The 24,737-nt window shown below is 55.3% G+C and overlaps 3 protein-coding genes and 1 long non-coding RNA gene across 18 annotated transcripts; 2 read left to right on the top strand and 2 right to left on the bottom strand.

Moving 5' to 3' along the window:
• Positions 1–686: 686 nt before the first annotated feature.
• On the top strand, positions 687–4,361 carry THTPA (thiamine triphosphatase). The gene is made up of 3 exons (XM_023230395.2): positions 687–822; positions 1,233–1,784; positions 3,482–4,361. The coding sequence occupies exons 2-3, from the start codon at positions 1,238–1,240 to the stop codon at positions 3,625–3,627; spliced, it is 693 nt and encodes a 230-aa protein (XP_023086163.1). The 5' UTR covers positions 687–822; positions 1,233–1,237; the 3' UTR covers positions 3,628–4,361.
• On the bottom strand, positions 3,074–12,707 carry AP1G2 (adaptor related protein complex 1 subunit gamma 2). 14 transcript variants are annotated; one of them, XM_026446929.2, is made up of 22 exons: positions 12,607–12,707; positions 11,991–12,199; positions 11,442–11,566; positions 11,158–11,299; positions 10,942–11,038; positions 10,694–10,770; positions 10,485–10,580; positions 9,985–10,065; positions 9,423–9,521; positions 9,193–9,248; positions 8,912–9,025; positions 8,582–8,722; positions 8,450–8,504; positions 8,246–8,368; positions 7,374–7,463; positions 7,158–7,285; positions 6,832–6,936; positions 6,387–6,510; positions 6,171–6,306; positions 5,038–5,201; positions 4,721–4,819; positions 4,349–4,633 (listed from the first exon to the last, which is right to left on the bottom strand). In XM_026446929.2, exons 2-22 carry the CDS (start codon positions 12,192–12,194, stop codon positions 4,532–4,534), a joined length of 2,358 nt encoding a protein of 785 aa, XP_026302714.1. In that variant the 5' UTR covers positions 12,195–12,199; positions 12,607–12,707; the 3' UTR covers positions 4,349–4,531. The 14 variants fall into 14 exon arrangements, with proteins under 14 accessions (XP_026302712.1, XP_026302714.1, XP_026302715.1 ...); XM_026446930.2 differs by having other exon boundaries at positions 11,991–12,195; positions 12,607–12,695; XM_026446928.1 differs by lacking the exon at positions 12,607–12,707 and adding an exon at positions 12,331–12,416.
• On the top strand, positions 11,298–12,940 carry LOC116418846. Its single transcript, XR_004229018.1, has 2 exons — positions 11,298–12,302; positions 12,644–12,940. It is a non-coding gene; the product is annotated as an uncharacterized LOC116418846 (long non-coding RNA).
• Positions 12,902–23,343, bottom strand: JPH4 (junctophilin 4). 2 transcript variants are annotated; one of them, XM_026446938.2, is made up of 7 exons: positions 22,713–23,333; positions 22,421–22,546; positions 21,628–22,177; positions 20,249–21,020; positions 16,365–16,483; positions 15,490–16,022; positions 12,905–14,596 (listed from the first exon to the last, which is right to left on the bottom strand). In XM_026446938.2, the coding sequence occupies exons 3-7, from the start codon at positions 22,004–22,006 to the stop codon at positions 14,513–14,515; spliced, it is 1,887 nt and encodes a 628-aa protein (XP_026302723.1). In that variant the 5' UTR covers positions 22,007–22,177; positions 22,421–22,546; positions 22,713–23,333; the 3' UTR covers positions 12,905–14,512. The 2 variants fall into 2 exon arrangements, with proteins under 2 accessions (XP_023086162.2, XP_026302723.1); XM_023230394.2 differs by lacking the exon at positions 22,421–22,546 and having other exon boundaries at positions 12,902–14,596; positions 22,713–23,343.
• Between the last annotated feature and the right edge of the window lie 1,394 nt (positions 23,344–24,737).

The raw sequence follows: 24,737 nt of genomic DNA, 5'->3' as shown, positions 1-24,737 counted from the left end.
TCACATCTTTAGTTCCTGGCCAAATATCACTTTATTCTCTGACAGAAAGTTTCTCACCCACTCCTACCCTGAACGTTCTTGCCAGGAGGTATTAGATCCCCTCTAAAACTCCAGAGTAGCTAAACTGGACTTTATTACGCGCTGTCCCTGCTCCCTTCCCTCCCCCCATCACCCCCTCCTCGCCACCATTGCCACTGGCCTGCACTTAACTGGCTGCTATAGCGGATATCTGCTGGACAGTGTGAATGGCTTGTATTCCAGGCCCATCTGCCTGCGTTGGGGGTGGGGCGGGTGGGTGTTGGAGATGGAACTGGGGCTTGAGCTCCTTGCACTCGACTCTCCCCGCCGCCCTGTAGCCCCAGTTCAGCTTTAGGTAGAGTACCGCAGGCACCAATTGCAGCTTTCCTGTCACCATAGCGAGGGACGGGGCGAGAGGGCAAAGTCTCCCTTTGGAACTACATCTCCCATCATGCATCCGCGCCCCACGGTGCCTAGCTCAGCCTCTGGTCTGAGACCTGTACCAACCCCCGGGAGTAGTGCGGGGCAGACAATGAGGAGCAGAGCGCAAGGGGGCGGCCTCGCTCCCCTGGCCGCCACGGGGGTCGCGGCTTCCCATTACATAGCGTGTCTCTCGAGCCCTGGCCTGCTCTCGGCACCGCCACAACGGACCTAATATGGCCGCTGGTGCCGGGACCTGCCCGGCCCGCGGAGGGTCGGGACGAGGTCCGGGATCAGGAACTGCTCCCGGCATTCCTCGCGGGTGTATGGCGTGGGCTCCCTTCCCCCTCTCTGGGTCCCGCGAGGAGACTCTCGGGCTTTGAGGTGAGACCTGAGGTTCCGCTGGCCAGTAGTGTAGCAGGAAAGGGCAGGTCATCCCGGGTCGTGAGCCACTGGCCTCCTGGGGTGGCAGGGTGTAGAGAGGGGGGCGTTGAAAGGATACCCGCTACCCAGCCTGCTTTCTAGGGGGCTCTTTGGATTGAGGACATCAGCAGCAGTGGAAGGGATTTTACTGGAGACCTGTCACTGTCGGAACCTTAAAGTACGACTGACAGGGCCTTAATGTCACCGAGGTAGAGAGAAAAAGGGCAGTAGCCCTAGAGACTATTGCGACACAGCGTGCCCCTCATAAGTTCTTCCAGGGAGGGGGTCTGTACTGAGTTGACGCCCCAGGAGCTGAGCATGAGGGTTTGCATCCTTGGGAACTCAGCAAATGTTTATTCAACCAATTGCAGGTAGCATGGCCCAGGGTTTGATAGAGGTGGAGCGAAAGTTCCTTCCAGGGCCTGGCACAGAGGAGCGGCTGCAGGAGTTGGGGGGCACCCTGGAGCACCGGGTCACCTTCCGGGACACCTACTATGACACCCCTGAGCTGAGCCTCATGCGGGCTGACCACTGGCTGCGACGACGAGAGGATAGTGGATGGGAGCTCAAATGTCCTGGAGCAGCAGGTGTCTTAGGACACCACACGGAGTATAAGGAACTCACAGCGGAACCTACAATTGTGGCCCAGCTCTGTAAGGTGCTGGGGGCTGATGGCCTGGGGGCTGGAGATGTGGCTGCTGTGCTGGGCCCATTGGGGCTGCAGGAAGTAGCTAGTTTTGTGACTAAGCGGAGTGCCTGGAAACTGGTGCTCTTGGGAACTGATGAAGAGGAGCCACAGCTCAGGGTGGACTTGGATACAGCCGACTTTGGCTATGCTGTGGGTGAGGTAGAGGCCCTGGTGCATGAGGAGGCTGAAGTACCAACTGCCCTAGAGAAGATCCACAGGCTCAGCAGCATGCTTGGTGAGAGAGACAGGCCCTTTTGTGCTTTTCCTGCTCCCCACTTTTCTCTTTTGGAGGCACCCACTGGACCATGTAGTGGGGGAGGGCCTCTGGATTAAAAAAATTTTTTTAAAAATAGAGACCAGGTTTTGTCGTATTGCCCAGGCTGGCCTGGAACTCCTTAAGCAATTTGCCTGCCTCAGCCTTCCAAAGTGCTGGGATTACAGGTGTGAGCCTCTGCGCCTGGCCTGGATTATTTTTGTAATGGGAATTGTTTTAGCAGTTTTCTAAGTTTGCTTACAGTTCTGTGAAATCTTGTTTTCTCTTTAACAGTAGCTGTCTAATTTGGATTTAGTCCTTCCATGTGTCTAATTCCAGCCAACCTGTCTCATTTAGTTCTCATACCTATAGCCAGCTCTCCTTCAGTTTCATTTCTCAGTTCCCTGCTTTGACTCTTCCTTCCCCCAATCTTTTTTTTTTCTTCTTCAGTCACCAGTCCTCCACAAGGAGGAGTAAAAAGCCTTTTTACAAAAGCTGACCTCTGGGAGGCTCAGCCTCAGGATCTTCAGATCATGAGACTGATGCACTGCCCACTACACCAAGAGTCCAACCAATCTTCTGTCCTTTTGTTTTACAATTACCTAGATCCCTTTAATTTGTCCTTTCAGCTTTTTGTAAAGGGCAATAACATTATAGTTATGTGAGACAGTGGGGCTTGATTTGGCAGATTTGTTCCCAAGCATAATTCCCTTGTAGACAGTTCATTCGCACTAGTGTGGAATTTTGCACCCCATGAGGCCTTACAGCCCTGCAGTGCTGTTTGAGCCCCCTCAGCAAACATACACTGAGTTCCTTGCTACGTGCCCAGTACACTGTCAGGCACTGACAACAGACACCAGCAACAAGCAATTCCATTCTCACCTTACGATGTAGAGGTGAGAACTCTATGTAAATCCCACCCATGGCTATAGCTTCCCTCCTCTGCTTTCTATAGCTCTTGGTTTCTATTTGTACATCTCTGCATGTGCTTCATTACTAAGCTGATGAGCTTTGGCCTGTTCTAGATGGGCTTTAATCTTTTTTTTTTTTTTTTCTTTGAGACAGAGTCTGTCCCCCAGGCTGGAGTGCAGTGGTGCGATCTCAGTTCACTGCAAGCTCCGCCTCCCGGGTTCACGCCATTCTCCTGCATCAGCCTCCGGAGTAGCTGGGACTACAGGCACTCACCAACATGCCCGGCTGTTTTTGTATTTTTAGTAGAGACGGGGTTTCACCACGTTAGCCAGGATGGTCTCGATCTCCTGACCTCGTGATCTGCCCGTCTTGGCCTCCCAAAGTGCTGGGATTACAGACGTCAGCCCCCGCGCCCTGCGATGGGCTTTAATCTTGATTGTGGGACAGGGTAATAACTGAAATGAGCTGATGTTGAGGTATCCTTCGTCTTCTTGGTGCCTGGGTGCCTCTTCGCCATTTCTCCTTGCTGGAGGAGAGGCTCAAGTGTGGCTTCTAGTCCCACTCTTGCCTGAAGTTGCTCTTTTAGGTCCCAGTTCCACAAGCAGGCAAGGAGTGGACTAGTGTGTTATAGAAGCTGGGTGGATGACATTCAGAACCCCAGTGTGGCTTTGGAAACATCCATGGGGTGCTGGCTAGGTGGGCAGGGAGCAGAGTGAAAGTGCTTGTGGCTCTGTCCATTTCTCTCTTCGTTGTCCTTTTACCTGTAGGTGTGCCTGCACAGGAGACAGCACCGGCCAAGCTGATCGTGTACCTACAGCGTTTCCGGCCTCAAGACTATCAGCGCCTGCTAGAAGTGAACAGCTCCAAGCAGAGGCCACAGGGGATTGAAGATCCTGATAACTGCCTGGGCTAGGGGTGTCACTTCCCAGAATGGGAAGGGAACTCTGGGTCTAATGGAGTCCACTCCTGGCCCACTGTGCCTCTCCCCTCAGCATCCCTTCTGACAGTGACTCCTCTCTCTCTAGCTCTGCCTGTTTCTTCCCCTTACTCTAAGCTACTCTTCCTTGAGCCCTCCCTGGCTGTTGCTTCTTCCCTCATCCGTCAGATGCAATCTGTGGGCCGCCCCTCTCCCCTGGCCGCTAAGCAGCCTCCATTGATTTCCGCTCGTGTTTATAGGATTTCCACTTAGCCGTGATCAGTAGTTAAGCACAGGAAAATCCCTTGCCACCCCCCTCCCTTGGTCGATGCCATTGATTCTGCCAGCAGCTCCTAAACCGCCTTACAGCTGAGTTAGAAGATGAGGGGAGGCAGCAGGGATTTCCCTGCCTCGGGGTGTGGGAAATAGAAGCAAGTTGAGGAAATGGTTGGGAATCCCAGTTAGAACTCTAGAAATTCTATTCTGATTTTGCCACTGTGCCCAGCTCTGGCCCAGAGGGTAGAGTGCCAGCTTTAGAAGTTTGGGGCAAATTTGTTCCCTGACCTGAAGAGGGTTAGAAAGAACCAGCAGCCGCCCCATCCCCGCCCCTGTGTTGAGTCAGGTTCTCAAGGTTCAGGGGAAGATGCACACCTCTTATGTAAGAATGCTTTTCCCTGGCTGTTATTCATACACATTTTCCACTTCAAATATACCCAAATATGGCTTTCCTCCCCTCTCAAGCTTTATTGGGCTTTATTTGGGGGAGAAGGGGGCTGGTCCCCAGGTTTTGCAGTGCAGAGCCAGAGTGCCACCTGCTGGTAGCCCTCAGGTGTAGGTTTCAAGCGGCTGGGGCCCCCTGGGGTTTGGGACACAGGAGAATTTCAGGCTGTGATGGAAACAGTTACTGCCACGATTCCACAGGCAAGTTGTTCACCTCAAAGATCTCCTGCACTGACTGGTGAAAGTGGTTGTAGGTGAGGCGCAGCTTTAGCCGCAGGGGGGCCTAGGAATAGGAGAGTGGGGACCAGGGTTAGCACCCACGACTTCTGCTATCCCTGGGTCTTGACTTGGGGGAACTCCTGAAGCTCACCTTGTTAGGATTGAGGATTCTGAAGAGCTGGGTGATAGGAAGGCCACCCTGAGCTGGAACTGTGTTCCCACTAGGGGCCTGCAGCTGCAGCTGGAGACTCTGAGCACAGGAGTTTAACAGAGCACAGTATGGCAGTAGGTGGGGCTCAGGCAGCTCCTCTACACCCAGTGGCTCCACACCCTTTTCCTGTAACTCCCCAAGTGCTGATCTCCAGATGACTCAATCGCATCTCGCACTGTCTCCCACCCACCTCCTCTACTTAGTGGCCTTTTCTCCTGGAGTCCCCAGGCCACCTCTGAACCCTGATCTTTACAAACCTTGGGCACAGCAGCCTGGCAGATGAAATTGGTGACATCACCCTCTGAGGAGTTGGTGGCAGTGATGGTGATTAACAGCAAAGCAGGGTTTTCAGGGGGTCGAATGAAAGACAGATTCAGCTGTACTCCCTCACGCTCAAACACTTTGAGATCTGGGATGGGAGCTGGAGTAGGGAGACAAAGGCAGCTCAGTGTGCAGGTTTGAGAGAATATGTTTGTTCAACAAAAATTGAGTGAACACCTATTGGCCCTGCACTACTTGAGAGGCTAGTAACAAAGTAGATAGGAAGATGAGGCTGGAGCTGACTGTCTAATGGGGGAGAGAAACAATAAAAAAGGGCCGGGCATGGTGGCTCATGCCTGTAATCCCAGCACTTTGGGAGGCTGAGGTAGGTGGATCCCTAAGGTCAGGAGTTCGAGACCAGCCTGGCCAACATGGTGAAACCCTGTCTCTACTAAAAATGCAAAAAATTAGCCGAGTGTGGTGGCTCGTGCCTGTAGTTCCAGCTGCTTGGGAGGCTGAGACACGAGAATAGCTTCAACCTGGGAGGCAGAGGTTGCAGTGAGCCAAGATTGCGCCATTGCACTCCAGCCTGGGTGACAGAGTGAGACTCTGTCTCAAAAAATAAAAATAAATAAAATAAGCAAGATAATTACAGACCATAATAGATGCTATGAAGGAAGTAAGTCATTCTAGAATAACTGGGGAGAACTGACTTAAATAGGAGTGGTAGGGGAAGGCATCTGACATTTTAGCTGAAGCCTGGAGTGAGAATGAGCTGGTCATTCGATGTGCTGGGGAAAGAACATTCCCTGTAAAAAAGAACATGAAATGCCAAGGGTGGGAGGGTGTGAGGAGCTGAGAAGGGGGCAGTGAGTGGGTAGTGGGAAAATGGTATAAGAAGGGCTGGGAAGGAAGCAGGGCCCTGTAGGCCAGAGAAAGAAGTCTGGAACAAAGGGAAGACAGGTGACCATGACTGACTTCATCCTTTTACCTCCTGAGATGGGGATAGGATGGGGGACACACATGGACCCACAAGAAGCAGGGTCCATGAGCCTCAGCCCTTGGTTTAGGAGAAGCAGCACATTTCTACCTACCTTCTCTAAGACATCTCCCTTTTGCTTAGGCTTACCTGGGGGTGGAGGTGCACAGGGAAGGTCAAGCAGGTATACCAGGGCAACTCCTGGGGAGGGGTCCAGAGGGGGAAGATGCTGGGCATCCCCAGAAGCCCCATCCAGGAGATCTAGCAGATCCAGGAGCTGTGAGGCCTGGTGGAAGGGACAGAAGGGGCAGGGCTGGGTATGAAGCTCAGCCTGTCTTCCTACCCCAGGGTTTCCAGCCTCCTCACCTGGGGCTCTGTGGGTGCTGGGGCTGCTTCTGAAAGTTGGGCTGCTTCTTTGCTTTGCTTTGCTTCCTCATCAGCCTGAGGGCCATCTCGCTCCACAAGAGGCATTTTTTCCAGGATGGCAGCCCTGAGGATGGAATGCAAGTGTGCCTCTGTGTGGTCTCTGGGCCTTTCACAAGAGGCATCTAGGATGATGACTAGGAACATGGAGCCCTGGGCACATGGTGGCTCAGAAGTTCCCTTCTGATTTCCTAAAATGACATGTTGTTGCTGATTTTCAGATGAGCAAGGAGGGTTGGAAGCCAGCTTAGCTTCAATTAACAGTGGGTGGGAAGCTCTCACCATGGATGTGGAACACAGGTGAGGATGAGGCCCTTGTACCTACAAAAGGGCATCTGGGAGAGGGCAGGGGTTTGGGTCCCATGCCGCAGCCCAGTGCTGGACACACCTCATGTGATCGTACTTCCGGAAGAGTGTGTCATACTCCACAGCCCGCTGTTGCAGCTCCACGTCCAAGCAGCTCCTGTAGATGGACACCACCTGGCGGATGCGGCTGGGCCAGTGTAGTATGTAAGTGGCAATGGCAGTGTGCCACTGCAGGATGTCGCAGGAAGGAAAGGCCCAAGGAGCAGGGAAATACCCAGATTTGGCTCAAAAACAAGAACCTAAGGGCTTGGGGTTAGGGCGGGCTGGGTATATATGCCTGGAAAGAAACTCAGAAATAGGTGGGCCCAGTGAAAGGCCATCTCTCAAGGGGCTGGGACCCCTTCTTACTTATTGTCCCCTTGGAGGCGAGTGCTGAGTTTCATGAGGGCTGTGAGGGCATATCCTCGAGTGGCTGGCAGGGACATATGGGACTGCAGCACCTTTTCCAGCAATGCCAGTACCTCCTCTTCGTCCACCTTCAGACATGGATACAGTTAGTGACCCTGGTGCAAGTCCTGCCCCCCTGACGAGTCCCTCCTCAGTGTAGCCCCAATGAGGTCTCACCTGAAGGGGCTCAATCTCCTCACAGTTCCCCTCCAGCAGGAGGTCCCCATATTCCCCAATGCACCAGGCTGCCACCTGCACCAGTGGTTGCTACATGGGATAAGAAACTGCTGGGCTGGCCAGGTATGGTGGCTCACGCCTGTAATCCCAGCACATTGGGAGGCTGAGGCGGGAGGATCGCTTGAGACCAGGAGTTCAAGACCAGCCTGGGCAACATAGCGAGACCCCCGTCTCTATTAAAAAAAAAAAAAAAAGAGAGAGAGAAAGAAACACTGCTGGGCCAGTGTCTGAGGTCCTCTCCTCACTTCCAGACCTGGTAATATCCCTTTAGGCAGTACAGAGATGGTGGGGGGGAGTTGGAGGGGTGGAGAAAGGGAAGTTTGTTACCTGGCTCCCACTGCCCTCTGGTGGCCAAGCATCAGAACTACATGGCCTAACCACACAGGATGGAAATGTGAGAGGGTCCCTCCCTTGTGGAAGGTGTGGATGCTTTCTGCCCACCCTATTTAATTAAGATGGAAGAGGGGGCTGTAGATACTGCCTGGCATCTGTTAATTCATTCAGCATTCAAGGTAATAATGAAACCTCATAAACACAAGAGCTTTAATCTCAAGGCAGCTCTAAGAGGCAGTCAGGCTACGTGGAGCATAAGGGAAGTTAGTCATCTGTAGTTACATAGCCAGGAGGTACCAGAGTCAGGACAAAAGCCCAGATGTTCTTAAAAACAGAGCTCTGTGCTTGGATGTCTTCTGCACTATGTAGGTAGCTATGATCTTGAGAGAAAAATTGGAATCTAGTATAGGGAGGAGGCGGTCGAGGATGGGCAAGCGAGTGGTTGGGCAGCCCTGGGCCTGGGTAGGTGGGAATGGTACCTGGGAAATGTCTTCTGCCAGGGCATTGTAGAGGCGGTGCACAGAGTAGGCATGTAGCTCCTGGGCCCCCCCAATCAGCTGGGTCAGGTTGGCCACTGCATCATCCCGCACATGGGCGCCCGCCTGGAAGGTGTGGGCACGGCCAAGTCAGTGTGGTGAATCTTGACCACTTCTGCCCAGCTCTCTGACTAGCCCCTGTCTCACCGTTGTCAGCACATGCAGGATGGTGTCTATGTGCCAGCGTTTGGTGGGAGCAAACCTAGGGGATATATGGCTCATCAGTCCTGGTACTGACCCTGCCCAGATTCTACCCTCTTCGACTCCTGGGCACCTCACCTCTCTGCAGCTAGCAGGATGCCTGAGGCACAGTCAGCCCGTAGGTCAGGAGGGCAGGACTCCAGAAAGGCCTGTAGCTCTTGCATCATGGCTCGCACATTGGAGCTATTTACCAGAGCCAGGCTTAGTTCCAGGGCCCTCCTGGCAGGAGAAAGAGGTTTCCATGCAGGTAGCCCAGGTTATCCTGGTCCATGCCTCAGCCCCTCTGCTTCCCCAGGGACCTGTCCCCCTTAGTCCCCTTACTCCAGCTGCTCTAAGCTGGCTCGAGTCTTGGCCACAAGGCACTGGGAACCTCTGCCCTGCCCTCCTGTCCCCTCTATCACTGCTCACCGGCTGAGGGAGGCATCAGTTTCCTGCAGACAATCCACCACAGTGGGCCGATGCCGCTGCACAGCACTGTGATCAGACTGCACCAGTCGAAGCAATGATGTCAGGGCTACATACCTGGTCAGGATGGGGGAGGTTCTATCACACCATGGCCATCAGGCCCCATCCCCGTCCTGTCTTGGGTATAGGGGTAAGAGAGAAATGGATCAGGAGGCTCTGGAGGAAGGAGGGCAGAGGGCCAGGGGATCAGTGGCACAGCCTAGGTAGACAGTTGGGACTATTACCTAATGTTCCTGTCACTGTTGAGTAGGAAGCGGCCAAGAATGTTGACAGCTAGAACCTATGAGGGGCAGAAGCTGGGGTCAGCCAGGAAAGAAGCAACCTGCTCAGCCACTGAGGAGTGGGAACACATTGGCGCAAGACGATGGGGCTAGGAGGAAGAAACCAGCAAGCAGGACCTGTGTGAGTGAGGTGGTGGGCGGGGCCATAGTGGGAGAGGCATAAGGGATGATACCCGTAGGCCAGCCGCAGAGTGGATATCCATGATGGTGAGTACTGTCTCAAACAGGACCGCGTTCCCGGCGTTTCGGCTGGTGTCTGTGTTAGTGGCTACCTGAGTGGAGGAGGGAGGAGATATATCTGCTCAGGGCCCTCCTCAGGTCTCCGTTTCTTTTGATACAGGGTCTCACTCTGTCACCCACAGCTCACTGCAGCCTTGACCTCCCAGGCTTAGGTGATCCTCCTGCCTCAGCCTCCTGAGTGGCTGGGACTACAGGCACATGCCAACAAGCCCGGGTAATCCTCAGGTCTCTTGAAGGACTCCAACATGTCATCTGTCCAGCCTTCAACCATCCAACAAAGTTCCCTTAGCCTCTACTATGTGCCAGGGCCGGCCTGGGCACTGGGGCAATAGCACTAAGACAGACTGTGTCCCTTTTTCATGGAGTTCACTGTCTAGAGGAGACGGAGAGGCAATGATACGGCCACTGCACAGTGAGGAGTCAAGTGAGGGGCACCCAGGGCTGGTGGGGTCTCCAAGCAACACAGCTAACCAGTGCCCTCCTCCCAGCCCCCACCTGGGCCAGCAAGTCATTCATGGTCTCACTGCTCTCCTCGTGGTTCCGGCCCAGGATCCGAAGCAGATGAAGTATTTGGACCTGAGGTTGGGTTGAAAATTGAAAGGTGGAGGGGTTCATAGGATAAGGAGTCATGGAGCTGAGGAGAAAACTCCAACATGGAGGAGAGCACTGTGAGGGTCTGGCTCGCTCCCTAGATCCTCCCCATACCTCCTCACCTCCACAGGTCTCTTGGTCCTGGGAGGGGAACAGAGGTGTGTGAGGCCAGGGGAGTTCAGGACAGGCTTAAAAAAAACATTGTTACCAAACTGTATTTTCCTCACTTTTAGGCATTCCCTCTCCCCTCACAGGTCCTGGGATGACCTGAGCAATCCTGTGCCTGCTATTCTGCTGCCCAGGACACTGAAAGGGCCAGTGTTCTCTTGGAGGAGACCACAGGTCATGGTCTTACTGCTATGCCCTCTCTGTTCCAGGGATACAGCAGTGAAAGGTCACCCCACCTGCAGGAAGGGGTCGCTAACTCCAGATATGCTGTGCTCTGTGGAGTATCCCGTTGTCACCAGAGTCCGGAGGATCTGTACCAGCTGGGGTACCACCTGGAGGGAGGGCACAACTTTGGGCATTTGTTCTAATCCTCTCCAGCTAAAGCCCCATTCCTTCCCCACTGACCCTCTCTTCAGGCCCAGGGCCTGCCCCTTCACCAGCCCACCTTTCGGAAGTGCCTGAGGGCTGCAGGGCTTCGTTCGCAGAGCTCCGTGATCAGCGTGATGGTGCCCAGCAGGATGCCTGGGGTTAGGGTCGGGGAAGTGAATGGTGGGGGCCAGGGGCAAGAGAGTCTATTGCGTGTGTGCCTGTGTGTGTGCGCTACCCTTCTCCTATGAGCTGGTGTTCCCATCCGATTTTCAATTCTTCTGTCCACAGAGCTGAAGCAAAGGATGGGGAGCCCCACAGCCTTACCATGGTGACGCTCGTGAAGCAGGTGGACACAGGGTGGGAGGAAGACACTGGAGAGTTCAGGGACCTTCCGGATCATGTGCACTGCAGTCAGAATAGCCTGCAGAGGTCCGGGGCCTCAGACAGGGATCAGAGGGGATGGACCCCTGCATCTACTACTATATGGCACACAGCAGGCAGTATCTGCAGGAGCAAGTGCCAGGAGTCCCACCATCTCACCTTCTTGCGTACGTAGGGACTGGGCTGCAGGAGCAGTTTCTCCACCTCTGGGGCCAGGTCTCGGCACATCTCAGCAGAGCCCATGGTGCTCAAAGTGCACAAGGCCAGGCCTTGTACTGGCTGAATCCCCTGGCTCAGGTCACTGCAGGGTTTGGGAGGACGGTCAGTCAAACCTCTGAGAAAATCAGTCCTTTTCAATACCCACAACAGGCAGTCCCCTGGGATTTCCAAGGTCCCTACTCTCCCATCTCCCTGATTCCAAGTGATTGCCAGAACCCTCTCACTTCTTGATGCTGTTGGTAATGAGCAGGTGGGCATCGTGCCTCTCATCCAATAGAAGCATGGCCCCCAGGTAGCCCACCCTCTTGTCTGTGAATCTGGAGGAGGCGATCAGTTTCAGGCACTCCATCTATAGTCAAGGGGGCAAACCAGGAAGAGGCAGGGGTGAAACCATAGACACTCACATCCCTGTTCCATCTTCCTCTTTAAAACCAGATTAACCTGTGGGGCATCCTATCTCATCACTCTCCCTTCAACAAGAGGAGAAGCTTAGGAAATTCAGGCGTTAGTGGGTAGGAGGAACTAGGAGTTGAGGAGGATGGGAGAGGAAAGGAGGAGGTGCCTGGCCTAAACGAGGCTGGCCAGAGAATGAAGGGTTCAGGCCAGCTGATGACCAATAGGGGTAGCAATGGGGAAAGAGGTTTGCAGTGCAGCCTGTGAGGACTCTGAAATTGTAGAATTTGAAAAACCAGGGCATAAACAGGTGAGAGAGTCCGTGACTCTGCCCCACTAGCCTTCATCAAGCTCAGGAGGGAGGTATTCCTGGCCAGTACCTGTCCAAAGTGGGCGGGGTAGCCCAACATGTGGACGTAGAGCAGTTTGGCCAGCTGCCGGTGCCTGTGCACAGGGTCCCCATCGCGGAAGGAGGCCCGGATGTGGGCGCACTCCTTTTGGATCACCTCCCGCTCCTGGGCCTGAGTCTTGGCCCCGCGAATCTCTTCGATGAGGTCCTGAAGCTTCAGCGAAGGCGCCACCATTCTGACTGGCAGAGTCCGGGAGTGAAGAAACACTCTCTGGCCGGGCGTGCCTGGGTTTTCGGCCCAGGCGCGTCCTGTGTCAAGACCCTAAGAGCCCGGGTCCCACAGGTACCCTAAAATTGCTCCCGCATTTTACCTTTCTGGAAGTGGGTCTCCAAATTCCGCGACCAGCCCCCGCCCGAGAAGCCCATTACGCATGCGTCCGCACCCTACCGGCGCCCCTTCCTATTGAGCATGCGCTGGAGCCCCACCTATTTCTCCCGTTTCCTCCCCCTACCTGGTACCTCATCCCTAGCTCAGCCATTGCTCTGTTTCCACGACCCTCCTCTTTTCTTCCGCGAGCTTCCTCCCCCGATTTCCATCTCAGGCAGCGGCAGCGACAGCCTGCCTACCCCCAGGATTCCAGCCTCACCTGGCTTCTGCCTCAACTCCGCTCCTCTGCCCCCCAGCGCTTCCTGGTACGGGGCCGAGCAGGGGTTGGTGATCCGTGCGGTCCTTCCCTCTCCCCGCCTCCACCACGGGACCCCGCCCTCCTGGGCCGATGCAGAGCCTTCCTGAATCCTCTGACCTCGAGCCTCAGGCTTTAGCGGACAGACAGCATGATAGGCCTGGAGTTCTTCAAGAGGCCTCCTCGCACATCCTCACCACCCGGAGAGCCTCAGTTTGGATTTGAAGCCATCGCACCCCAAAGGAGATGACAATCCCCCCCCTTTTTTGAACTTTTTTATTAATATATTTTTTTTTTTTTGTTAAATTTCTTTGTATTTTTTTCCTGCAAGACTTGGTGTTGGCGGCACTGTTGTAGTTTAACTTCAATCCCAAATTCCATGAAATAGAAATCAGAAGTAAAGGTTGAGAGGAGAGGAAGGAGGGAGGCAAGCCAAGGAATAAACAGAGTTTGACTAGAAAAAAAAGAGGGTATGTGTGGTGGGCATTCCCGGGCAAGGCCATTCCTTGAGGGAGGGGGTTGGCAGGCAGCTTGCCTCTGCCTCATGCAGGGGAGGGAGGAAAGATCCCCTGGGGACCCTACAGTCCCCTCTTCCTAGGGCTTCCTGCTCCCAGGGGAAAAGCTAATACCAGAGAGGGATCAGCCACAGCCTCAAACAGGGCTCTCCACCCACCTGTCACCCAGGTTTGACTCCCACCTCTGCCCTGCCTGGGAAGCATGTGAGATCAGCTTTCTTTGATCCCCTCCTTCTGTTGTTTTCCCATTTCACAAGATTCTGATGTGAAGGGGGAAGGGACATAACCCATTTTGAGACTACTAAACTTGTCACAGCTTCTGCTTCCTTGTGAGCTCCTGTTATCTTGTCTGGTCCTATCCCCGAGAAGTGCCTCCCCCGACCACAACTCCCAGAGTTGGGGTGTGGGGGCCTTGCTCAAGTGCCTCTAACCCTCTGCAGTAGAAATGTCTTCTTCAGGCCCCTTAGGAATTTAATCAAAGGCCACAAGTGAGTCCAGACCAACCAAATAAACTATTGTGGGGGAGACAGAAGGGTGGGAGAAGGCAGTGGCAAAGTCTGGGCGGGGTGGACTTGACTGCATTGGATATTCTCTGTTCCTTTACACGTTGCTCTTGGCATGGCATGCCACCAGAGGGGGCTGGAGGAGGGGCTGGCTGATGAGGAGAAAAAGAGGGAAATGGTAGGGAGTTATTCTACTTTTCACTTCCCTTCTCTCCCTCAGGGAAGGATGGAATTGGGCAGGAACCCAGCTCAGTGCTTAGAGGTGAGATAATAGCCTCCAGGATTAGAGGTGGAGGATGCACCTCCTGCAGCTTTTTCACTAGGCCTCAGAGGGACAGCAGGCCCCTCAGGCTAGGGAGCCACAGCAGCGCAGCCAGTCCCTTGCCCGGCATTCAATCACTCCTTCTTCATTTTCTTCCTCCTCCTCTCCATTCAGCTTCCAGGAGTCTCCTTAGGACACCAAACCCCCACCCGCAGCGAAGTTGAGGTCTAAAGAAAAGGTGGGAGGGCGTGGGGCAATGGTCTGACTTAGATTTGTGTGTCTCAGAGAAGACAGCAACTCTGAGAGAGAAAAGCCCTTCGTATGTAAACAATCTAGAGAAAGAAGGGGTTGGGATGGGGAAGGGAGTGAGGAATACAGAGACAGATCCAGAAGAAATGAGATAATCTGAAAGGAGAGGGAAAGAGAAAGCGAGAGAAAAAAAAAAAAAAAAACAAAGGAGCACAGAAAAGAAAGGAAGAAGAGAAAGAAAGATAGGAAAAACACAGCCAGGAAGAGGAGAAGAGAAAAAAGGCGGGTCAAAGGGGTGAAGAGGCACGCAACCAAAGCCAGAACCAGGCCAGGAAGTAGCCTCAGGTGAGGAGCTGGGAGAACAGGAACGCCAGGCTGAGGTCCAGGAGGGCCACGGCTCCCACCACCAGGGGGTTGGCAGCTCCCTAGAGAGACAGAGGGGGAAGCAGACTCAGTCCCCGTGGACAGGGCCCACCTTCCTGCCCTGGCTGAGGTGGCAGAGCTGAAGGGTCTCAGGTACCTCCCTGCAGAGCCTGGAGCAGGGGGATTGCCAACATTTGTTTTGGATTGCAAAACCCCGTCTTCTCCCAGGCAGGGCCCCACCTTTCCTCTGGCACCTTCAATACAGGGACAGCCCTTCCACCTCCTCCCTCTAGTTCCCTCCCATCAGCATATCATGTGTCCTAGGCAGGAGGTGCCTGGCCTTGGTAGCAGACATTGGCAGCAGCAGCCAGTACTGCAGCAAGGCAGAGGGATGAAGGGGTGAGGATGTGGTTGCTAGGAAACAGAAGGCCTAGCGCCCAATCAGAGTAGAGGGTTCTGGGGAAACTCCGCCTCTCCCGCTTTTCTGCCTTCTTCCCTATTTCAACTTCTTCCCAGGAGAGGGAGGGAGAGTCAGGGTAGGGAGGGAACAATCTTTTCCTTTTTTATTTCTGGGCACCAAAGAGAGAAAGTGCGGAGGTGGGGGTGGGGGTGGAGTAGGAAACTGAGAGCTGGAAATGATATGGAAGGAGAACGGGGGAAAAAATGTTCTGGCTCTCCCATTGATTATTAGTTTATAACCCTGGGCAAGTTACTCTAAGTGCTCTGGGCCTCAGTTCCCCCATCTGTCAAATGAGGGAGTTAGGCTTGTAGGCGTGTAAGTTTCCTTCCAGCTCGAGCACCCTCTATTTTTTTGAGGTGGGATGTGGTCCAAGACTGGCCAGGCAGAGGAAGCCGAGTGGAGATAAAAAGCCCCCTGGCGATCAGACAGGCCCGGAAAGGGTGGGAGGCAAGGCTTTGGGAGAAGAGGGCACACAGCAGGGACAGAGAATCTCACCGGCTGGGCAGGCCTCTCGGTTGCAGCAGGCTCCCCGAGTTCTTCTGTCAGGCACCCAGCATCAGGACCCCTCGAGGACGAGCCCCTCAGGACCAGCATAGCGATGGGCTCAGGCTCCGTGCCTGCTGGGGCCCTCAGCAGGGGCAGGGGCTCTTCATCCTCCCCCTCCTCCTCTCGAAGACTTCCTGAACTGTCGCTGCAGCCTCCAAGGAGTGGGGAACCGTCTCTGGGCCCTGGCCCTTGCATCCCAGCCTCATCCTCAGCCTCATAGCCAGCTAGTTCCTCTGCCTGTGCGCCTGGCCCCCCCCACTCCTCAGGCCAAGCTTTGGGGCTAGAGAAGGGACCCTGGTCCCCTCCAGGAGGCAGTGGGCTCCGGCAGGCAGGGGGTCGCCAGGGTTGGCGGGAGGAGGCAGGACTGCTGGGCAGTTCAGGGGATCCCTCTGAGGGAGTCAGTCCGTTCTCATACACCCCAGGGCTGTCCTCATCCAGGGGCTCCGTGTCGGAACCTTCTGAGTCCTGCCTGGGTCTGCGGCCTGGGTAGGGATAGCTGAGAATCAGAGGGGCCTAACCGGCCTTGGGCTGGAGTGGCTGCAGCTTTATTCCTGACTGGGCGCTTCCCAGGACTTTGGAATTCCCAGGCTCATAGCCTCTCACCGCCAGACTCCAAACCCCCCATTAACCTACTGCATACATTCCCAAGTCCCACTCCCCAGACTACCAGGTCTGGCCCCTACCCTGTGTTCCTTGCACCCTCATTCCTTGTTTTTTTCCCATCCCCGGTTCCCTTGCAGGGCTTCTCATCTGTTTCCCCACACCTGAGTCTCTCTAGCTTCCTAGGGACCTCACTCCCCTCCCCCCAGCTGCCCATGCCTCACCTGGGGCCTCTAGCATGGGCTGCAGGTCCTGGGCTATCAGTTTGGCCATTCGAGCTGCCTCCACAGCCTTCTCAGCGACACTGCTGGCTGCCACTGCCTTTAGGAGGGCGTCTGCTGCCCTGTCGGATCCAGAGACAGGGACTTAGCAGACCTTCCCCCACTTCAAATTAGCCCCTGCTCAGATGCTCCAGCCCCCTAGACCCGTCCCCTCTATATCATATCCTCCTGTCCTCTGGAGTCTTCACCCTTCCCCACACTCTGCCAGCTGCTTCCCTTCCTGGCAGGCCAGGGCAGCTCCCATTCGGTTTCCTCCCCCTGACCTGGGCTGCATTTGCCATCATCACACCCTCCTGCTCCTCTCACAGCCTTCTACTGCTATGTCCTGTAGTAACACTTCTTCCAGTTGCAAGGGCCAGGACCTCCCGGAACTCTGTCATTCCATTCCTGTCCTGCCCCCCTCCCAGTGACAGTTGAGACTTCACCCTTTTAGCACATCCTCGGCAGTCCTGCTTGGTGCTTATGAGCTATACCTACCACCTTCTTTGCAGTTAGCACCTCCTCTTGTTACTAACCCCTCTCACCCCCTGGAGTCACAGGCCTTTCTGTGGGGTCCAGCGCAGGGTCCTGTACTTTGGTCCTCCCTTCCAAGCAGCTTCGTCCCTGCCCCGCTCCCTTGTTCAGAGCCACCGTCTCCCTCATGTTAACAGTCTCTACCTCCCTTTCCCTTTCTACCATCTCTTTTCCTTATTATTAATCCTATCTCTACCAGTGCAGATTTCTTGGCATGAGAATTTCCTATCTTGCGTTCCTTCGGCCTCTTCTGTTATCACATTGTTCTTCATCCCGTCACTGCTACCACCCCACTGACCCCCCTCATGCTTTTCTGAGGTCTGGAACTGGAGTAAGAGTGGGTCTCCCCTTTCGGTAATGATCCCATCCCCTCTCCCTACTAATATGCATGCTTTCTCACCATTGCGACTACACTTCTGGCTAAACCCTTAGTCTCCCTTCCACACCCCCTCCCACTTTCCCTGCTCCTTAGGTGCAGGCAGTCTGGGAGTCTGATCAGTCCTTCCCCACTGTTGTTTCTCAGTTCTTCCTCTGATGTCAGATGCTTCCTCAGTTTTCTCTTCCCTTTCACCCTCTGCTGTTAATCATAGATGCCTCGTCCTTAAATGAGTTCTGTAATTCTGAGGGTAGGACACAAAGGAGCTGAGAAAGAGTCAGTCAGATGAGCTTGCCGTGGGCTTGAATGGATCACACCCCATGACTTCCTCTGGTCACAGGCCTGTTCTCTCTGGCTTAGGAAGGCAGTCTGGTATGGGGGTGGGGAAGAGGATGGTGATATCTACTGTGCATATTCTTAGTCCATAGCCTCTTATTTATGTTCTTTGGGAGCTATGATTAGTCCCTTCTCCTCAAACCTGGTGGGTCAAAGATCTTTAGAGCCTGTTGGGAGGGATCTCAGATAACGTGGTTCTTCTGTCTTAAGAGACTTTCAGACTCTATATGACTAGCCCTATGCTGAAACTGAGCTGGTCTCAGGGTGCACAGCGGGCACATGTGCAGTCTCCTGCCTCTGGCCTTTCAGTGGGGCAAAGTCAAAGAGAAGGTGGACAGGGCTATCAAGGGCACCTGTTGAGCCATGAGCATGAGGATCATGGTCTTGGGTTGTATTGAGTTATTTTGGTTGCCTGAAATTGGTGCACTGATGAGGCCTATTTTTGTATATGAAGAGTATGGATGATCAAGTCCTATTCAGTAGACTTAGTCTGTGCTCAGGCCTCAGACTCAGGCCAGGCTCAGGCTACCTGGCAGAGGCACCTGCTGCTGAGGCTCTGCTGTTTCCATGGCAGCTGGCAGCCAATCAGGATTGTCAGGCCTGTTGCTGGGGAGACCAACCAACCTCCTCCCACTGCCTGATCCTCTAGTTACTGAGATCAGTTTTTCCTGCACATGTCTCCACTCTATCTAGTCTAAAATGTTCCCTGGTGCTCTGCCCTCCCCCTTCCCTGGCTAAAGGCCCTGGGCTCTAACATCCAGACTCCCAGACACATCTATAGATGCACATTCTCTGACTCAAACGTCTACTCTGCATTTGGCATGTTTATATTCTTTCTATCTCTCTCTCTCTCTCTCTCACACACACACACACACACACTCACTCACTCACTGTGTCACCCATTATACAAACTCATTTAAGCATATCTGGACATATCCTGATCTCTGATCTCTGAAGAAGTCTCAAATTTAAATGAAATCCCCCACCCCTTTAAAAGAAAATCCCAATATGTGAAAATTCAGATATGTGAGTTGTATAAATAAGGGGTCTATGAATCTCATTACAAGTGGATTTTTGGCTTCTTTTAGATTTTTTTTTAGACTGGCTTTCGCTCTTGTCACCCAGGCTGGAGTGCAGTGGCATGATCTCGGCTCACTGCAACCTCCGCCTCCCAGGTTCAAGCGATTCTCCTGCCTCAGCCTCCCGGGTAGCTGGGATTACAGGCACCTGCTATCACACCGAGCTAATTTTTGTATTTTTAGTAGAGACAGGGTTTCACCATGTTGGCCAGGCTGGTCTCGAACTCCTGATCTCAGGTGATCCACCCGCCTCAGCCTCCCAAAGCGCTGGGATTACAGGTGTGAGCCACCGTGCCTGGCCTTCTTTCAGATCTCTGCTATCTAATTCAGTAATTACAAACCATTTGTGGCTATTAAGCATGTGAAATGTGTCTAGTCTGAATGGAAACGATGTGATTTAAGTGTAAAATTTAAGGGGCAGTCCCGTGCTGCCCACCTTGCTGCTCACCTCGCTGTGCAGGGAGCCTTGCTTGCTGCCCAGGGAGTTGCAGATTTCAAAGACTTAGTTCAAAAAGAATTTGTAAAATATCTTAATAATTTCACACTGGTTACCAGTTGAAATGATAATATTTGGATATATTGGTTTAAATAAAAATATTATTAAAATTCATCTCACCTGCTTCTTTTTATTTTCTATTCCTTTGTTTGTATGGTTTTTTATTTTTTAGAGACAGGATCTTGCTATGTTGCCCAGGCTGGTCTTGATGGGCTTAAGTGATCCTCTTACCTCTCAAGTAGCTGGGTCTACAGGTGTGTGCCACAATGTCTGACTTCTTTTTATTTTTTAATGTGGTTACTAGGATATTTAAAACTACCTATTTGGCTTGTATTATATTCCTGCTAGACAGCACTGCTTTAGATCGCAAGGTTCCTGATGCAAGGAAATGTAATTTGATTTACAGAAAAGTTTCATTTACAGGGAAGCCTCCTCCCTTCAAACCTCCTATCAGTTGGGTAAAAGAAGGCAGAAGGGGCAAAACTGGGAGAGACTATGTTTTCAGGTGGATAGGTCAGCAGTACTAATTCGACTTCCCAAAGGCCCAAGGCTGAAATGGTGTCAGGCTGGGATGTGGTTAGGAAGGGACAGTCCCTCTTCCACCCAGGGCTGATGCTCCCAGCCTGAGGCCTGAAGACTGGATCAGCTGCAAGAGGAGGAAGACTAGGGACATGTTTTGAGTTCCAAGAGATTTCTGGGCCTGCACAAAACAGGTTCCTTGCTACTCCCACACACAACAATGGATTCCACAGACACATCTCCACACAAAAGACACCGAGACACATTTACAGCCTTACACCACCTCCCTCAAATACCCAGCTACCCACAGGTACACCCACATCCACCTGTAGCCTCGGATATAAACACCGAGAATGCCCAGGGCTACAACTGCCTGGCCTTAGGCTTGCTATTCCCCACCAAGCCCTAGGCCTTAGGCCTTGGTCCTCCCTTAGGCACACCCCCTTTCCCGGTCCCCAGCGCACCCCCTCCTCTTAGCCCAGCTTTGGCCTCTGAACTGGACGCCCACCTGGCAGCGGCGATCTCCTGGCGCTGACGGGCAGCGCTCACGGCTCGACGGGCGCCCTCGACAGCCCTGTCCACCTTCTCCTTAACTTTGCCCCGCCGAAGGGCCAGAGGCAGGAGGCTGCGGACGCGCCCTCCGTGCACCAGCCGGTTGCGCTTGTACTTGCCCTCCTCGCGGGAGCCGTCGGGGCGGGTGGTGCGCCCGTAGCCGTGCCGCCGGTTGCCCAGCCACTCGCCCTCGTAGCGCAGCCCGTTGGAGCGCTGGCTCACGCCGAAGCCGCTGCGCCGGTCTGCGCGCCACTCGCCTGCGTACACTTCTGTGGCCGAGCCCTCGATGAGGGCGGGCGGTGCTGCGGCCGGGGGCCCGCTGGCCTCCGAGCCGGGCGGTCCGGTGCTGCCCACCTCGCTGCTCACCTCGCTGCGCAGGGAGCCTCGCTTGCTGCCCAGGGAGCTGCGACGTCCGCCCGCTCGGAGGCCGCTGAGCAGCAGCGAGCGACGAAAGAATCCGCCGGCCGCCGGAGTGCGCTTTCGGGAGGACGCGCCGTCGGCGTCCCCGGGCCCGGCCAGCACGAAGCCGCCCCGGGAGCCCGAGGCGGGGCTGCCTCCCTCGTCGCCCGGCAGGGGCAGGGGTGGGGGTGGCGTCGGGGGGTCGCTGTGGCCGGAATCCAGGGAGGTGCGGCGGGGTGAGCGCAGCAGCGCCGCCTGATGGTAGGGCACACTCTGGCGCACCCCGTAGCCGTGGCGCTTCCCGGCCTGCCACTGGCCCTGGTAGGTGCCTGCGGGCGGCGGAGGGGTGGGAGAAAGAGTCAGGACGTGCCCCTGGGCTCCTTGCGCCCCAAGTCCCAAGCACCCCTGGAAGCCCAAGCGTCAGGCGGGAGAGGTGGAGGCGGTTAGTGTGGAGGTCGGGGAAGGGCACTGGGAGCCGGGGACAGGCCAGGCTGGGCGGGAAAGTGTGGAAGAGCAGAATGAAGACGGGCAGGTAGCAGGAGCCCTACGCAGATTTTGGCAGTGCAGGTAGACAGGGGAAACGGGGAGGGCCCGGCAGGCGTGCGAAGGACAGGCTGGTGGGGGCGTTTAGATAGGCAAACAGGACTCTGAGTGGCACGCCGACGAAGAGCAGAGGTGTTGGGGACAGGCAGGTAGAGAAGGAGGTGTGAGAACAGGCAGACAGAGAAGGGGTGAGGGAGAAGCGAGCAGGAGACAGACAATTGAGGAAAGCATAATCATCATGGGAGAAGGCAGAAATTAGGGGCGGGAGGTCACATCGATGTGGGGCGGGGGACAGATGGGTGGGCGCAAGGGCGCAAATGGCGGGCGAAGGCGCAAGGCTAGGGAAGGCGCACGCGGACGAGCAGACAGACACTGGTGGGCCGGGTCCCGCACCTCCGTCGGAGTAGGTCTCGGTGCCGTAGCCGTCCTGGAAACCGTCCTTCCAGAGCCCGGCGTAGCGCAGGCCGGACACGCTTTCCCACACGCCGCTGCGCCCCTTCAGCCCGCCCAGCCACTCGCCGCGGTACGTCCAGCGGCTCTTGCGCTCCACGCCCAGCCCTTCGCGCTTGCCCTGCTGCCAGTGGCCCTGGTAGCTGTGTCCACCGGGCCCCGTGAAGACGCCCAGTGACTCGAAGCCGTGTGCCCAGCAGCCGCTGTACTCGCCCTGGGCGCCGGGGCCCGTGCACACGCCGTAGCCATGTGCCCGCCCCGCCTCCCAGCCCCCCACGTAGCAGCCCCCGTCGTCAAAGTCGAACTTGCCCCCGGGGGACATGCATGTAGTTGGCGCGGCCTCAGCCCCCCGGCGGCTCAGCGCATCCTGGGGCTGGAGAGCCGGCTGGGGGCCTTGGAGCCGGGCGAGGTCTGGGGGCGGGGGCAGTTAGACCGGGGCCGGGCGGGGGGGCCCCAGCGAGGGCAGGCAGGGCCGGACCCTCATCCTGAGTGGCTGCGGAGAAAGAGGGAGGGGGGCAAGTGGCGAGAGAGGCCCCTCCTCTTTGCCCGCCGCTCCCTGGCCCGGTGGCTCGGGGCATCAGCACCGCCCCCCAATCCACCCCCCTCCTTCGGCAGCATTTTCCAGCAGCTCCCAAGCTTGGGGGGCATGGGGGCTTCCCCCATTTCTGTTTTTGTGGAGCGGGCCCCTCCCAGGACTTGGGGCCCCAACCCCAAGCAGGAGTCCCAATTCTCCAACCTAGAACCCCGAAGTGTCGAGTGTGGATGGCAGTTTGGGGGTCCTGAGAGGGGGCTGGGCAGAATCGTAGGGCACCCGTTTCCCTGGCTGCTGTCAGGACCCCTCTGTCCCGGTTCTTCGGCGTCTCTGGCAAAGGGATGGGGGTGGGGGTAGAATATGTAGCGGGGAGATCGGACCAAGGTGGGCAGACGGTTTTTCGGGGGCAATGGATGGGGCCCAGGGGAGGCTCTGCAGGGGAAAGGCCAGGGTGGGGACGGGCAGAGAGGCAGAAGGGAGGGGGCAGGCTACTCACCATGTGGGCTGGGGCTCAGGCTGCCTCCCCGGCACAGCATCCATGGCAGGATACCTCCACTCCCACCTCGCCCGGACAAGCCAAGCCCCCTCCCCTTCCGGAGAGACTGCTCCAACCCAAAGAGGAAAGGTGGGGGAGTCCGGTGAGTCCCCTCTCTCCCCGCTGGAGGAGCAGGCTGGGTGGGGGGGGGGGGGGGGGGGGGGGAGTGGCAGGGGGGGGGGAAGATGAGAATAGTGTAGGGGAAAAAATCTGCCTTGGATGGAGATAGGGAAGAAGAGCTGGGAGCTGGATGCAAAGGGGGAGGGGGCTATCAAGAGGGGGTGTTTTTATTATTTTTTTTCTTCTTATGGTTGGGAGAGGAAAAATAAATCAAAATTCCGATTCCATCCCAGCACAAATCAATGTTTGCTCCATCCCAGCATCACGGGGGAGGCTGGGCCAGGCAGATTTAAAGGGGCAGGGAGAAAAGAAGAGAGAAGAGGGTGGGTAGAGGAGGATACGGTGAAGAAGAGACAGAGGCAGTGATGCGGGTGGTGGTGGGGTCCCCAAGCAGAAAAGGATGGGTGTCCGCTAACCCTTCGGTGAGGGAGGAGGCAGGCAGAGAGGAGAAGGAGATGCACTGAGACCCCCAGGGAGGAGAGAAATCCTGGCATGCGGGCTGGGAGTGGGGCGAGGCGGAGGGGAGGGAAGAGGAGCGAGGGGGAGGAGACTAAGTTGAAGATGGGGAGGCAGGGGGAGGCCGAAGCCGGGCGGGGGAGGAGAGATGCTGGCGAGGCTGAGAGAGGGTGAGAAGAATACAAAGAAAGAGGTGCAGGGGTGAGCACTAAGGAGGGGGGAGATGCAGCCTGAGAGGGAGGAAGGCGGGGAGACCCATTCTGGGGCTGGGGAGGGATGACAAGGAGGAGAGAAGCAGGGGAGGAGGGAAGAAGGGGGAAAGAAATAGATATGGAGACTGAGAGAGAGAAATAAGGCTCGTGAAGGGAGGGAGAAAGCTCTGCAGAGGGAAGGGCAGGCGTGGGTATAGAGATCCAGGCAGGAAGAGCCCAAATAGAGGCAGGAGGGCCGGAAGTGGTGTTTGTGGGGCCCTAGGGAGAAAGATGAACCTGCCAGCTGCTTGGACTGAAGCCAGAAAGCTTTGGGGCATGGATGCAGGTGTCCACTGAGTCCACTATCCTCCGGAAGAAACCACTGGACGGGGACCAGGAGGCTCACGCTCTTGCACTTTCTGAAGAAGCCTGAAATGGGACCCTGCTAGGAACGCTGGCCCCATCGATGCTTCTCCAGGCCTCCCCATCCTCCATCCCCACCACCAATTTCTCCCTGAGTTGTCTCTCTGAAGGGGAAGAGGGTTTATTGCTTTTGAATGGGGAGGAGGGCATCATGCTTGTTGATGGCATGAAGATCCCAGGGCTTTAGAATCTTTTCTTTTGCAAACCTAGAGGCAAAGACACATAGACGTGTTTGGGAGATCCCTTATTGTGGCAAGGCCCCCTCCAGCCCACCACCCCTCTGTCCTGTCCCCTCACCAGAGGGCCAGCACATCCTGACCTTGCCTTTACAGACAGTAGGCACACACTGTCTTCCCTCTCCCCTTAGTTTTTAGACTCTGCATCTAGTTCTTTCCCTGCTTCTAAGCCTTTAGGAAGGAGGACACTGTGTCCAATTACACGCAACAGTACATAGTCAAATGCACTCAGTTGCCCCTATTTTCATACACAGCTTGGTCCACCACTCCTCCTCCACTGCATCCCCATTTTACAGAGAAGAGAACTAAGGCCCAGAGGGGAAGTCATTCACCAGAGATCATACAACAGAACTGGCAGAGCTAGGAGTAGAACACTAGACTTCAGACCATTTAAGCCCCGTAATTCCTGCCAGGATTCCATGAACTTGGGGACCCTCCCTTAGGCTCAGGGCCTCCATTTTGAGTACTTTGGTAAAATAAAGAGCATGAGGTTTGGAATAAATAGGGATTTCCCTTGCATCATGTCTTCCCACAATTTATATGAGGTTGGAGAAATGTAA

This window comes from Piliocolobus tephrosceles, chromosome 6 (assembly GCF_002776525.5).
Source record: "Piliocolobus tephrosceles isolate RC106 chromosome 6, ASM277652v3, whole genome shotgun sequence".
In the NCBI taxonomy this organism is placed as follows: domain Eukaryota; kingdom Metazoa; phylum Chordata; class Mammalia; order Primates; family Cercopithecidae; genus Piliocolobus; species Piliocolobus tephrosceles.
The sequence above is the reverse complement of the archived record's forward strand: the minus strand, read 5'-3'. Positions and strand labels throughout refer to the sequence as shown.